This window comes from Engystomops pustulosus, chromosome 7 (genome assembly GCF_040894005.1).
Source record: "Engystomops pustulosus chromosome 7, aEngPut4.maternal, whole genome shotgun sequence".
Taxonomy (NCBI): Eukaryota; Metazoa; Chordata; class Amphibia; order Anura; family Leptodactylidae; genus Engystomops; species Engystomops pustulosus.
The window spans coordinates 131,605,700-131,620,423 of record NC_092417.1 but is presented as its reverse complement, the minus strand read 5'-3'; the positions used below and the strand labels follow the sequence as shown (position 1 = coordinate 131,620,423).

The 14,724-nt window shown below is 36.3% G+C and overlaps 1 protein-coding gene across 14 annotated transcripts in view; it reads left to right on the top strand.

Annotated features, from left to right (window-relative positions):
- Nucleotides 1-14,724, top strand: part of NRXN2 (neurexin 2) — a 588,251-nt gene that overhangs the window by 279,016 nt on the left and 294,511 nt on the right. For all 14 annotated transcript variants that reach the window (XM_072117807.1, XM_072117808.1, XM_072117809.1 and 11 more), the window contains 4 exons: nucleotides 6,761-6,922; nucleotides 8,816-9,287; nucleotides 11,401-11,784; nucleotides 13,579-13,782. In XM_072117807.1, coding sequence (XP_071973908.1) covers nucleotides 6,761-6,922; nucleotides 8,816-9,287; nucleotides 11,401-11,784; nucleotides 13,579-13,782 — 1,222 coding nt within the window. The remainder of the gene's footprint in view (nucleotides 1-6,760; nucleotides 6,923-8,815; nucleotides 9,288-11,400; nucleotides 11,785-13,578; nucleotides 13,783-14,724) is intronic.

The window sequence follows — 14,724 nt, the reverse complement described above, 5'->3', positions numbered from 1 at the left end:
GCAAAGTCTGTGCCAGGCCCCCGACTGTAATGTATGGTTTATAGTAATAGTCTTCTCATATGGGAAAGTGACACCATAAGGGGCCCCTAAACCTCTTGGACCCAGGTGCAATTGCATTCTAAGGATTGGTTTTGGTGCCAGTGGTAAGTCCCCCGATTTTGAGTTGTTACAAAACATTGTCTGGCTATTTGACTAAGATTCACTATAGAGACCTGCTCACTGTACAACTTCCTCCTCTTCTATCACCCTGATACATCTTCTTATTTGTTTTCTATGGTTAGAAGATTCAGTCATCAGAAGTCGGCAGATTTCATTTGGACTGCATACTGTACATGGGAAAATCAGCAGAACATCCAGAAAAACAATATACAGCACCACCTGGTGGCACAAGATTGTATAATGCAGATTGCTGTGACACAAAATAGTCTGCACATTAATAGAAGGGGCAATTTAAGTAAAACACAGTATAGATTATAAAGCAGAAGAAATAAAGGTCTTAAATTAACATGGTTTATGGATTGTAGCAATGTCTATAAATATACACTCGATATGCTGAGAAAGCTCTGTATGGAAACACAGGGGTGCAAGATCATTACTATAACCTTGTCCCTAAATGCACATTATAAATCGCTTCTATGAGGTTAATTTATGTACTGGTCAATGGAACTTCTTTTATTTCCTTGAAATCTATCTTGGCTTTTTGTGGGCTTATGGTTATTTGTAAATTCTTTATCATAATAATTTTTAGCTTCTTTTATGAAACATTCCCCAGAAATCAAAATGAAAAATGTACTACACTACCTTTCTGCTGTTGTATATTGCATTTCACTTCACAACAAATCAAACCCACCTTTTGACTCCACATGTATATAATTTGTCCTCCTCCAGGTGCTATACAGTCCCCAGTAGTGTATTATAAGTAACAAAATATCAAAGTCTAATGCTCTAGTAATAGATCTTAAATGGCTTATAAAATAGAAGTATGCTCAATGAATTGCAGCAGTCGAATCCAGCAATTAACATTAAGGAGCGGATTCAGTACAGTCCAAAGCTTGTCTGTCAGCACTGACTTAAGTGGCCACGACCCATGAAACCAGTGTGTATTTGCCTTTTACTAGATATCATAGGTAATTTTAGGGCACTGTTTGGCCATAAGTCCCCTTTTTTCTCAATGTCTTTAGAAGATGTTACCTGAAATACGGTATATATGGGAATATATAAAATACATATATATATATATATACAAAATACAGGTTGCTTCCATATGTATGTGCAGTATACAGAACAAGTGGGAGGTGCATTGTGTCCTGATGGGGTACAGATACAGTGACATACAATTGAAAATCGTCACCTATATAAGGATTCATACAGATACATACAGCAAGGAAATACAGGACTGGCGAAATCACACATTCATGTGAATGCAGCTCAAGTTTGGATTCCTGGTGCCCGTGACATTCACATTCACATGACTCTGCACGGGAGTATCAAGGTGACCCTATTAGGGTCTTATACTTATCCTGTTAAAGTGTCCTATGTGGCCTTTAATATTATGTGAAATGGATTGTTGGCTAGCATAGTTTTTAAAGTGTTAAAACTTGTCCCTTATTTATTCACTGCTGCTTTACCTCTGGGGAACCAGGAAATGTAAAAATAGAAAGTCCACCCTATCAATGAAGTAAAGTACAGTTTTAATGTTTTTTGGGGCCATTCTGACTTCATCATCCTGACTCTTAATTCCTTTTTAAAGCTAATATCCGTATTTTTCGTTAAAAACAAAAAAAATCCTATCTTCTACCGTACAAACGCTGCTGCTCCTGCTTTTGTGACTGATGTGGCCACAAGGAGCCAGGTGGGCAGAGCCATAAAAATAGGAAGGCAGAGCAAAGAACTGTTTATATTTTGTTGCCACTGTACCAGCCCCCCAGGGGGTTTTCTAGGGAAGCATGACTATGATTACTAACTATTGACTTTGTAGAGTTGACCTATATCAGTAGCTTTTTAACACTATTTCAAAACATTTTCACACCCCATAAACACTTGGCACTATAAAGGTAGAAAAACAATTTGAGGCTATATTGACCTCCTATTAGAGCATGCCAATAGGAACTTTCTAACATCAATTCCCCTCAGTCAGGGTCGTGTAGGTTCACACCTCTCTATATCATAAACCTAATGCATAATTACTTTAATGGCTCCAGATATGAACTAAGCATCTACCTCCTTCATTACCATCCACTTCAGGAGTAGATTGTGTCATAGGCCTGGGTTGTACTGCAACCTGTGTACCTGTATACCTGTGATACTACTATATCCAGCATATAAACTAATTAAATAACTTAAATAAGCTAACTTAAATAGTGCATAAAATTTAGCTCATTATTAAAGATATAAATAACAAAAATGAACAATTTACATGAGAAAACGATTCCATTAGTTTGGCCAAATCATTAACTACATAGAATACATTATATGGGGGAGCTATAAGTTTATAAACAGCTGTTGGACGCTGAAATTTGAGCTCTGATTGGTTGCTATGGGCAGCTAGAACAGTTCTGCTCTCAGACACTTATGATAAATCTCCCCCTATATGTTTTTATGCAATATCTGAACCACATAAATATAATTGATGGCTTCTTCAGCAGGGGGGTCATGGCAGATTAGGACATGGTATTTCTGGAGTTTTTGGCCCAAGTGTCCATCCAAGAAGGTCCTACAGTACTATTATAATGCATTCAAATGTTTGTCTCATGCCTTTACCAAGCTCAAAGAACTCCTGGCCAGGGATGTAACATGAAGCAGTAAAGAGAGTACATTATAGTTATGGGGGCTCAGAAACTTCAAGCTACACCAACAAATTAGTCTGCCCTCCACAATTAATACTTTTAAAATTAACATTAAAATATATTTCTTAAGGGGATATTATTTTTTACCCATATTCTACTAATCCTGATCCTGATTTCTTGTTCATGTGACCCCCCCCTCACCCGCCCCTGGACAGCAGGCCTAGGGAATTCACAGTCCTCCTTTATAACCAGTCTCATATGAGTTCCGATGTATAACAAGAAGTTCTGAGTCTTGCTGCCCGGGGTCACATGACCATAGACGAACCGCAAACATTATCAGGCTAAGTAAACTATGGATCACCCTATTAGGGTCTTATATACTTGTTTCATTTTCCTAAGCACTTTAAGTAAATCATACAATTTATAGTAACTCTGCTACCACTAAAGTACTGTATCAGAAGCTTAATTCCAACATTGTTTTTTTGAGTTTCTTATATCTGTAAAACCTTTCTATGTGTATATCACAAAGAATCAATGGTGCATTGTAAATAAATACTAATAACAATCCATAGATCGACCTAACAGAGGTGACATCATTATTCTGCTTCCATAATACTTTTTCCATTATCATATTGAAATTCAGCTCCACCTCACCTCATCTTCTATATAGTGTTCAATTTTTTTTTTTAAAGCAGAATACCCCTTTTAGGGAAAGAGCTATGAAAATTATCAATTTAGCTCTGCCTGTTGATCATTATGGGACTGCAATATATCAGCAACCGATTTTACCCTGAAGTTTTTGGTAGCAGTTGACAAAAAGAAACAACCCCTGATAATGAGAATGTGTTTACTGACCAACATTGAGTGAATTTTGTAATCAGATATCTTTTCTGCACATGTTTGAGTGAGATAATGCTGCTTTTTATCCAAATTTTCCTATGTTTTGAGCTCACAATGTATGTTTTAAACATAGTTGTGCATCCTACAGTGAGATAAAGACTGGCAAACCACCAAAATCACTCTCTGTTATTGGCACTGGATGATTTCAGAGGTGACATCTCATTCCTGCCAGGTGCCCTCTGTGACCAATCATAGTGTTTAATGGAGATGATCGTTGCCCAAATGTCACCATGGCTAGCATGAACTGGACATTCCTGTTGGTGCCATGTAAAAGAGAAGGACTTGTAGTCTATGCTGTATATAGAGAAGCAGGGAAGGGTACCTTCTACGGCAAAAATAAATATTTTAGAATATAAGTTGGACAGCCTAGTTGAACCCTTGTTTGTAGCATAACAGTTTAAATAGATTTCTAGCCCATTATATGCCAAAACGAAGGCCCTGCCCATGCACCGATTTTTTCTAAAGGAGTGTTGGAGTAAAAAGTTACAAATGATTGCTCATGTAGTTTATGCCCTTATGTTTCGAAAGACCCAAAATATCAATTGTAGTGTTCTCTGTTCAGCTGCAACTTTCACATTAAAAACTTCACACTAAATTCATAGTTGTGCATGGAGTGGTTTGAGATACCCCCTTTGCTCTTGGATGGACCAGCCCAGAGCAGGGGGGATGGTTTCAGACTACCAAAGCACTGCATTTTGTCTGAAGTGCCATGAGTTAAAAAGATGGGCATCCATTATTTTATGTACCGTATGTATGTATGTATGTGTGTGTGTGTGTGAACCTGACGGATATTTTAATATTCCACACAATCATATGCAGGTAGAATGGATTGGGTGTATTTCTAGCAGTTTCCTGTGTTTGTAAAAATGGTAAACAATATTTTCTAATGCAGTGAGATAAAAATGGAGGAAATGATCCTTCATAGTGATTTTTATCACTGATAACCTTTTAACTAAATTTAACTCCTTTTCCAATCAAATTACTCAAAGAAGGCATATGTATGGAGCAGTTGTTGAGCATGCTGTATATTATATTTTTTTGCTAGGGACCAATTGAGGTGCAATTAAATGCCATTGTAATAAATCTCTATGTAGAGGGGGTCTAGTAAACAAAATTAAGCAAAAAACAATATCTAATGCAAGAACTAGGCAGAGTGAAGTAAACCAAAATGGTGAATTTGGTTAAATGTATAGTTGTATTACCAGTGATTTTCTGTTACCTGGGGGTCATAGCTGCTACGTAAAATGAAAACACCAGCACAGTGTCACTTTATCTGCTAACTGCATGTCCATGTGTTACTAACAGTGGCTGCAAAGCAACACATAAATGAAGCAAAGCTGTGAACAGGTTCTATTTCACATATAAGCTGGGTGTGCTGGACAATGTCACCCCAGGCCACTCACAATACAGGAATGACCACAATAAAGCCAAACACAATTGTACCATCCTTTTCGTTGACATTGTCTTTTATGGTATGACTGGGAAATAAATTCAAACAATTATCTGTATATGAAATCACATGATCACAATTATCTGTATATGAAATCACATAACACAAATGCACAGTTAAATAATACATTTTAAAACTATAAAAGAGCTAGTAGAATCCTCGTTGAATCTAGCAATTAATCTGATTGTTTTATCAAAATAAATAAAACGCTTAAGTCCGTTATTGCTAATAGATTGTCCATAGCTTCTGTGTCCATTCTTTTTTTCTGTGGTTCATTAGAACCATTGCTTTTATTTTTTTCCTTATTTTTCTAATTGGCTTCAATGCACCAGAAACTCTCTATGTGTTTCATTCTCAGGTTAATTTTTTGTAATTACGAAAATAAATTTGCAAAAACTGAGGAGCAAAACTGTAATAATAAACTAAGCTTTATTTATGGAATAACATTTTGACAAAATATATGCGAAGGATTAAAAAGTTGTGTGTAAATCCATATTAACAAGCTAAGGTAACAAGTCAAGTTCAGATATATTTGGAGCATAACACTGAACATTTGAACATGAACATGAATTTAACTGCAAGTCTATGCAGTTTCCTATATCTGTTGATTCTTAGCTTTCCACAGTAAAAAGCATAGCTGTGTTATGTAGTTCTGTGATAAAATTTAGACAAGGTTTTTTTTTTAAATAGACTGAAGGAATGAAAAGAAAATACAGTATTGGCCACATGCAGAAAAGAATATTATTTTTGGTAGATGTATACCTCACCATTAAAAATGTTATGTTGCCATAAATAAACTGTATATACATTTCCTTGTCTTAAGAAATATCGGAGTCAGTTTAAAAAGTCTGACATTTAAAAAATGAGCACTTCCTAGTGCTAGGGGCAACAATGAAAGTTTTTTTGGTTAGATTTTTAACCTTCATCTCTTATCCAGTATTTACTACATTTTTCTTTTTATGCCGGCTGGATATAAAAATGTGTAACCATAGAAAAAAAATAAGAGAAGTTATGTATAGAAAATAAAATTTACAAAAATACTGTTTAAAGTACAAATTGACCTTGAGTGAAAGCAAAGCAATGTCCAAAAACAAGGGCAAGTGGAAAGGACAGTTTAATATGTGACGTAAACCTAGGCGAAGACCTTTACTCACACATCCACCTTGGAGCTAATCAAATAAGCACTCTTTGCCCTCTACACTGGATCCCAACAAAACACACACCCCTCTACACCAACTTCCCCATTTCTACCTTACCTTTTAATTTGTCCCTTTTTCCAACATTCTCTAGGACCTTTTTTATGGTCCAAACGTTCCTTCACCAATGGATTTTTCTGTAATTCCCTAACTCTTTCAGTATTGTATCAATCTCTCTAAATCTTTCCTTTCTTCCAAACCTATGGTGAAGAGCTGGTCTTGCCTCAGAGACAGAACAGACATAAAAATGGTGAGACATAAGCAGCTTTTTTGCCTTCACCTAACTTTTGTCTTTTTGCCCTCCTTTCCCTCTTCCCCACTTTCTTCCTTTGGATCTGTCTCTTCTTTATCCATCATTTCAACCTTTTCTGCGTCTTGGCATCCTCTTTCTTCCTTTCCTCTTTCCACCCATCCAACTCAACTTCCAGGTCACCATTTCAGTCGACGGGATTCTGACTTCAACTGGGTATACTCAAGAGGATTATACCATGCTGGGGAGTGATGACTTCTTTTATATTGGTGGCAGTCCGAACACAGCAGATCTCCCAGGGTCTCCTGTCAGTAATAACTTTATGGGATGCCTTAAGGATGTAAGTATGAATGGAAATGTATTCACAATGAAAAATCAAAACCTTTCATGTCAATTTAATCTTTATTTATATATTCAGAAGTACATTGTCTCATAATTTCAGTTCCACCATACTGAGTGAAAAATATGGAAATTAAAGTTATTGGTTCTACAATCCTGTGAGAAAGCAAATATGCTAAAGTCAAATTTGAAGTTATGTTACTATATTTAGCAATGAGAGGTTCTGTCCATCTCATTGAAAGAAAAGATTTGTTTTTGCTCTACTTTTAGATGAGAAAAAACATTTTGGTTAGCATAGAACTTTAGTTATGCTGATAGTTCATGAGCTTTAAAAATTAAAAAAAGAACCTCTCACTCCACTCCCATTCTCATGTGGCACCAACAGTCACTGCCGACTTCTGCTTGTGAAACTCCTGAAGTAGTACGGTGTTAGACATCGCCATTGGCTTCTGTACACAAACAGAAGATGTAGATGTGCATCACGGCCGACCGCTGTATGCAAACAAAATCTAACAGTAATTTTTTTAAAGCCCCCCTTCTCCAACCAAATATGTAAAAATCACAATTCCCCCCCCCCTTTCAGTTGAGTTTGTATGCAAGTCGGAAGAGGTAAATTTTTGAGTTTAATTCCAGACCAATTTTTTTTTGTCCCTTCGACAATTGGATTTTCAATATTTTGGGCTGTCATGGGAACGAGGATTATCAATAAAAATTATTTACAAACAGCTTAAAACTGATCATTGTGACCTGGGACTAAAGTAAAGTAAATTACAAGAATCCAGAGAGCTTCACCAGATGTCACAGAGGTCAAAGAGGTCAGTCAGTAACTAGGAGTCATCTGTAAGTCAGATGTTAAGTCTATCTGTACATCTCTACAAACCATTATATTTACAAAAATATTACATCTAGTGTAGTGAAACATTTTTACACATAATGTGAAATAACATGAAAAGTAAAGCCCAGGATATATTGGTTGTAAGTAGTTTGATCCAGAATACTTGTTTAACTATTGTTCCAAGTTCAAACTTCATGATAATAGGCAATCATATAACTACTGCATATTTTGCTTGTATACTTCTAATAAACAGAGTTCAGCAAATGGATAGGAATTAAAGCACATAACATATTAGAATATTAGATGGAGGACTTCTAATGCTTTCTGATTCTAATCCCCCCTCTGACAAAGGGTTGTATATGTCATATCATCAGTTTATCGCATCACTTACATTCTTTCTTAATAGGGTGGACAGGCCTGAAATGATTGCAGATTGCCATTGCAGGCAACCTGCCCCCGAAAAATGTAAGGATAGGTAGGGAAAAACTGAATATATAGTTTGTGAAGAAAGATTCAGTATAAAACTTATTAATATCAATCCTAGCTCTTTCTATGCTTAGGATTTCAGTGGACGGTCTTGGTGATAGTCGGCATTCCCTGCATTAGAAAACATTACTAAAATGAGGAGCTATAATTTGAGAATACTGGGCCCCAAAGTAATGTTTGTGTCATATATTTTTACTATAGTACTACTCTCTTACCGGAAGAAATACCTTTAAAGCACTTCCACAAGTTACTCCCAAGTTCACTTGGACCTCACACAGGACTGGTTAGCTCGCAATTATTATCTCACCTTTTATAGGAGTAGATATTCTAGATGAATTAACTTTTCAAAAGGAAGGTTTAGCAAAATAAAATCTGAAAACTTAAATATATACATCACTAGATCACTAATTATGCTGAAATTGAAAAAGTTTTTAAATGTATTCAGGATAAAGTACCATCCAAAAACAGGTTCTTTCGATTGTATAAAAATAAAGAATATATTGTAGATGATTTCTCTTTCTATACCTTTAGGCACTTACCAAAAACATGTTTTTCCAATGTTTCTTATTCTAGGTTGTATACAAAAATAATGACTTCAAGCTAGAACTGTCCCGCCTTGCTGCCGATGGTGATCCAAAGATGCGACTAAGCGGTGACCTTCTCTTTCGTTGTGAAAATGTTCCTTCACTGGATCCTGTAACATTTCAAGTCCCAGAGGCCTTCCTACGCCTTCCTCGATGGGAGACCAAGAAAGCTGGATCAATATCTTTTGACTTTAGGACCACAGAGCCCAATGGTCTTTTACTTTTCAGTCAAGGAAGACCGCGCACTGGCAGTGGCCCAGTAGGAGCTCTGCCTGGATCAGTGGCCACTGGAAGACCAGAAAGACCACCAAAAGCAGATTACTTTGCAGTGGAGTTACTTGAGGGAACACTATATCTATTACTTGATCTTGGTTCTGGAGGAATTAAAGTAAAAGCTAGTCACAAAAAGGTCAATGATGGAGAGTGGTGCCATGTTGACATCCAAAGAGATGGCAGAAAAGGTTTGTATTGTACAATTTTTTTTGATAGAACCAAAAAACATCAAATTTTTCAGCTTCATAGTATATAGACTGAAATAAAAGAACGTTTTTAGAGATTATAAGCTTATCTAGTATAAAAGGAAGAATATTCAAAAATGGATTTCTTTTGAGAACACAATTTTAGTTCTGTTGTATTAAAGTACCCGCTATAAAAAAGGTTCTTCTGGTGCAAAAATTAAGTTTGAGATAACCTGTCAAGAACCCCCCCACACAAAATATATTATCATAAACTGGCATTAGAAAGCATTCCTCCTATCTTGATGTTGTCCCTCTACATGCATGTAAACTTAAACAATCGGGTTGTAAATCTGAATGCAAACAACCTGAGATGGGCCCAGTGAGCCATTTTCATATTCAGCAATCAGGCTTATTCATGAGTGTCAGGCACAGCCACACCTCCCAGTGCTTGACTGACAGCGTGTATAATGATGTGACACTCCTGGTGCTGGCTGCCTCTATGAGCTTGCTGGTGGCCATGCCCTCTGCAGCTTTTATGTGCATAAGAGACACAACTGCTACCGGATGCAGCCATGTGTATTGCAGAGCATGTCAGGTACTTGTGTATCTGATATCCGTGTCTCTTACATGTGTATGGGTCGAGGCGCACCATCAATAAATCCCTTCTAAAAAGTCTAGGTTCATATATAAGGCGACAACCGAAAAATCTTTAAATAAATCACTATCTAATCAAATATCTCCGCTCAAAAGAGTAGGAAGGCCCCAGAAACATCAAAATAACCCCTATTAAGCTTCCATAGAAGAGCACAAATATGCCTCAATCGATAAATAAATCAGAATCTTTATTGTAATTTCAATCGACAGTATATTACAGCAAATACATAAATACAAAAAATAAACATTAAAAAAAGGACATCTAAAAACAAACGCAAATACGGACAGTGTGGGAAAACTGGAGGAGTACAATATTAATTTTCTGAATTGGGCATGTCACAATAGCAGTACCTGTCATATATAATGTTACATTGGCCTGGATAGTGTTAGGCCAACACCAGCGTTGTATATACATGTAATAGTGTACCCCTCCAGTTTTCCCACACTGTCCGTATTTGCGTTTGTTTTTAGATGTCATTTTTTTATGTTTTTTTTTTAGTATTAATGTATTTGCTTTCATATACTGTCGCTTCTATGGAAGCTTAATTGGGGTTATATTCATATATAAGGCGCACCGGATTATAAAGTGCACCTGATTATAAGGATGAATGATCAGCAGGTGGCAGACCTGTGCACAGCTGTTGTCTGTAAGTACTGTTCATATATAAGGTGCACTGGACTATAAGGTGCACCTTTGATTTCTGAGGAAATCAAAGGATTTTTTGTGAGCCTTATAGTCCGAAAAATATGGTACTTGTATAGCTGATGTCTGTGTTTTTCACAGGCAGCAGATAAAGCACACAGTCTACATTACACACGAAATGGACAGGGGGAGGAGAGGAGAGGGGAGGGGTAACAGCCGCGACAAAACTTTCTCTCTTCCCAGCCCTCTTTTCATAATAAAGAAATTGTGATTTTACAATGTTTAATGCATGAGCTAACTAGATAAAGGCTGGCATGGAATCATTGTGAGCTGCATGAATTAGAATGGGTTATATAGCATGTTTAAGGGATTTGCTAGGATTTGAATAGTTGAAATAAAGAACCATTTTTCTTCAGCACTCCTGTGGTGGTGGTACATACAAGACTTTGTTGATATTCCTGAATCCTGACAGGTAAATATAAAAACATTTTTATGCAGGGTTGTAACTTGAGGAGGTACAGAGAGTGTGGTTGCAGCCGGGCCCAAGAGGCTTAGCAGCCCATAAACTGTTACTTTCCCATATGCCTGCAGAAAATGTAGAAAAATACCAGCAAGGCCTAAATGGACTGCAAATTTCTTTAGATTTAGGCCTGGAAGTATAAACTTGAAATACAGTAGATGCTTAAATTCTGATTCAGTTTGCCCATTTTAATAAGGTTTAATGGTAATTAATTAGACAAATAGCTTTAAATGTTATATTTTTTGTTTTTAATTTTACATAATTTAAAAATATAAATTGTGACCTTTATGTTTTTTCAGGTTCTATCTCAGTTAATAGTAGAAATACACCCTTTCAAGTTGGAGGTGATAGTGAAATTCTTGATCTTGATGGAGAAATGTACCTAGGAGGTCTTTCTGAACCAAGAGAAGATCTTCAGCTTCCCCCTGAAGTTTGGACAGCCTCCCTTGGCTTGGGATTTGTAGGCTGCATTCGGGACCTTTTTGTTGATGGAAAAAGTAGAGACATTCGACGACTAGCAGAGTTATCAGGAAATGATGGTGTTGCTCCTTACTGTACTCGAGAAACTCAAAGGCATTGTACAAATTCCCCATGTAGAAATGGAGGGCAATGTAGGGAAGGCTGGAACAGATTTATCTGTGACTGCGTGGGGACAGGATACCTTGGGGACACGTGTGAGAGAGGTGAGTTATAAATATTATATTATAATATTATAAATTTATATTAAATTAATAACACTGCATCACAACTATAAGCTCACTTTTAACACCTTGATTTGAAGATACATAGTGTATGTCAGGTAAAACAAAATGTGCCTTCCACCTTCCAAGACAATGTGATGTTCTAATATTTGTATCCCCTCCTGGTCAGTTTAGATAACTATTCACACTGTTGCTGCAAAATCCATCCTGTGGATATTGTGTCTGTTAACAGGAATATCAGAAAGTAAGGCCAAGTTCACACCACCAATAGTGGTGGTTCCTGCAACTTTTCTATTATTTGCAAGACAAAAATAACATGGGTTGCAGCACTATTTTTGCCATTATATACAATGGACCCTTAATGGAAGGTAAACTAGCATACATACAAGCCAATGGGAAGAGATGGTAATGGTAGGTTTTCCATTAACCATCACTTTAATGTGTCCCTTATTCTATTCCATAATAGAATAGACTAACATACACTACTTTTGGAGGTGTGAACTTATCCTAATGCTGCTTTACTGTGAACAAGACATACATGTATATTACAGACATAAACATGGATATATAAGTATAATACAGACATTATAAACACATCTATATGTAATACATCTTTAAATACCTCAGTCTTATACACACATATTTATGTATATTACAGTGATACCCACACATATAGTACATATAAAGTACACACACATACATGTAAATTACAGGCACACATGTATATGAATATTACAGACGTACACACATTCAGACATATATGCATAATACAGACATAGACAGACAAATATATGTATTATACAGATAAGGGGTCAGGAAGTAAGAGTTCTCCATACGGAGACTTTTTGCAATAAAGACTGCCTTGTAGGTCTGTGGATACTTATAACCATTGAAGCTCCACTAGGCGATTCTGGCAAATATTCAAATAAGTTTGCCTGGATAGGATAAGGAAAACCATACCTCTTTTGCTACTTTGTTAGGTGACATTCCCTTTCCATCATCAAACATGAATTTCTGGAAGCCTAATGACATGACGTGGAATTAAAGTCAAACCAGTATATCTATTCCAGAAGGAGCAGATTTCCAACTGTAGACAGCACTGTTTCATTGTGGTTGCATCTCTTCAGTACAGCGTAGGGAACTGGTTTAGCTGAGTGAGAGGCTTTTGACTAGGGTCAGGGAGTAAGAGTTCTCTTTACGGAAACTTTTCCAATTAAGGCAGACGTGTGGAGCCTTTTCCCCCTTACCAAAAAACCCTTGTAAGGACAACTAAATGATCAAATTAAATATAGTCATCTATGTATTTTGCTTGTGATTTGAATGGAAACCACATTTAAAGCATTTCTGATGTTTTAAAATGTATATGATAATTGTATGATTGTTGATGGTATGGTATCTTTTTATAGATCTTGAATATACTTATATGCCATATTGTGAACATTTTATTTATGAAAACTACACATTTCCCTGAGTAGAGGTGTAGTAGTCTAGTAGAAGTCATCTGTAATGTATTAGAAGTGGGATTTGCCATGGATTTTCAAGAAGCAGGTCCAGGTTTTGACTAGGCCCCCAATGTCTGTTGATGCATGCATGGCTACCTCTTTTACCCCTTCACTGGTTATTAAACATTCGTGTTTTGGCTTTAGATAAGATGTGGTTATTTATTTTTCATTTGATTTAATGAACCACAGAACTTAATATCTGTGAAACTTCTGACATCCATAAATGTTTAATACTATTCATCATGTCACCTGTTTCTTCCACTTTTGGTTACAGAAGCAGCAGTCCTGAGCTATGATGGCAGCATGTTCCTCAAGGTCCTGCTCCCTGGTGTCACACACACAGAAGCTGAAGATGTGTCTTTGCGATTTATGTCCCAGAGAGCTTATGGACTTCTTTTGGCAACTACTTCCAAAGAATCTGCTGATACATTACGACTAGAACTCGATGGAGGAAAAGTGAAGCTTACAGTGAACCTAGGTATCTATTGTGATCCCATTTTCCGAGAAGTCAAAAACGTAACTTTGTGAAGCAAATGGCTAGAGTCACAGAGACAAACTATAGACGTTATGAGCACTTACAGAAACAGAACATTAATGACCAGTTATTGTTTACATTGCATTTATACCTCTGCTTAGACACTTTAACTTCAGCCGCTTTGTCATGCATTGTGAAGTATTTAATAGGCAGCTATAAGCTTCATCTCATGAGACATCTATCTCTATTTAAGACTTAATCATTGGTGTGTAAATTCTGTCAGCTTTAAAATGACGCTCTGCAGAATAGAATAATAGAAGAGGGCGAAGAGCTTTCTTTTATTGAAGAACATTGTCACCAGATAATTATTTCTTTTCACATTACTCTTCATTAAAATAAGTCTCCGTTTAGCAAGAAGATATCTAAATATTTACAGGGTTGTACAATTAGAATTCTTGGATTGTTTTTTGGACTGAGCTGCAGTCTATTTCCAGACAGAAGTAGGCAGGACATTTGGGTCTAACCAATGCGTCAAAATACTTTTCCTAGTAGTTGCTGCCCAGATAACCATAAATTGTAGCAAGGACGAGACACACTACCATGTGTTAATGGTAGGATATTAAATAAAGCCCAAACATAATATAGGGAAAAGGTAATTCTATCAGTGCTGCATATATAATTGTGTACTTCCACCCAGAATACAACTATAATCCAATTAGTACTGACTTCACATTTAGCGTAAGAATATACATTTGTCGGTGACATCTTATTTTGAATAAAAATTATTATATATATATATATATATATATATATATATATATATATATAATTAATATATGCTAGCTGATCATTAGAAGCATATACTGATAGCTGCTAGATGGAATGTTTTTTCCTGCAACCTTAGGGTTTCTTTAAGTATATCTGTCACATTGAAATTGAGTAATG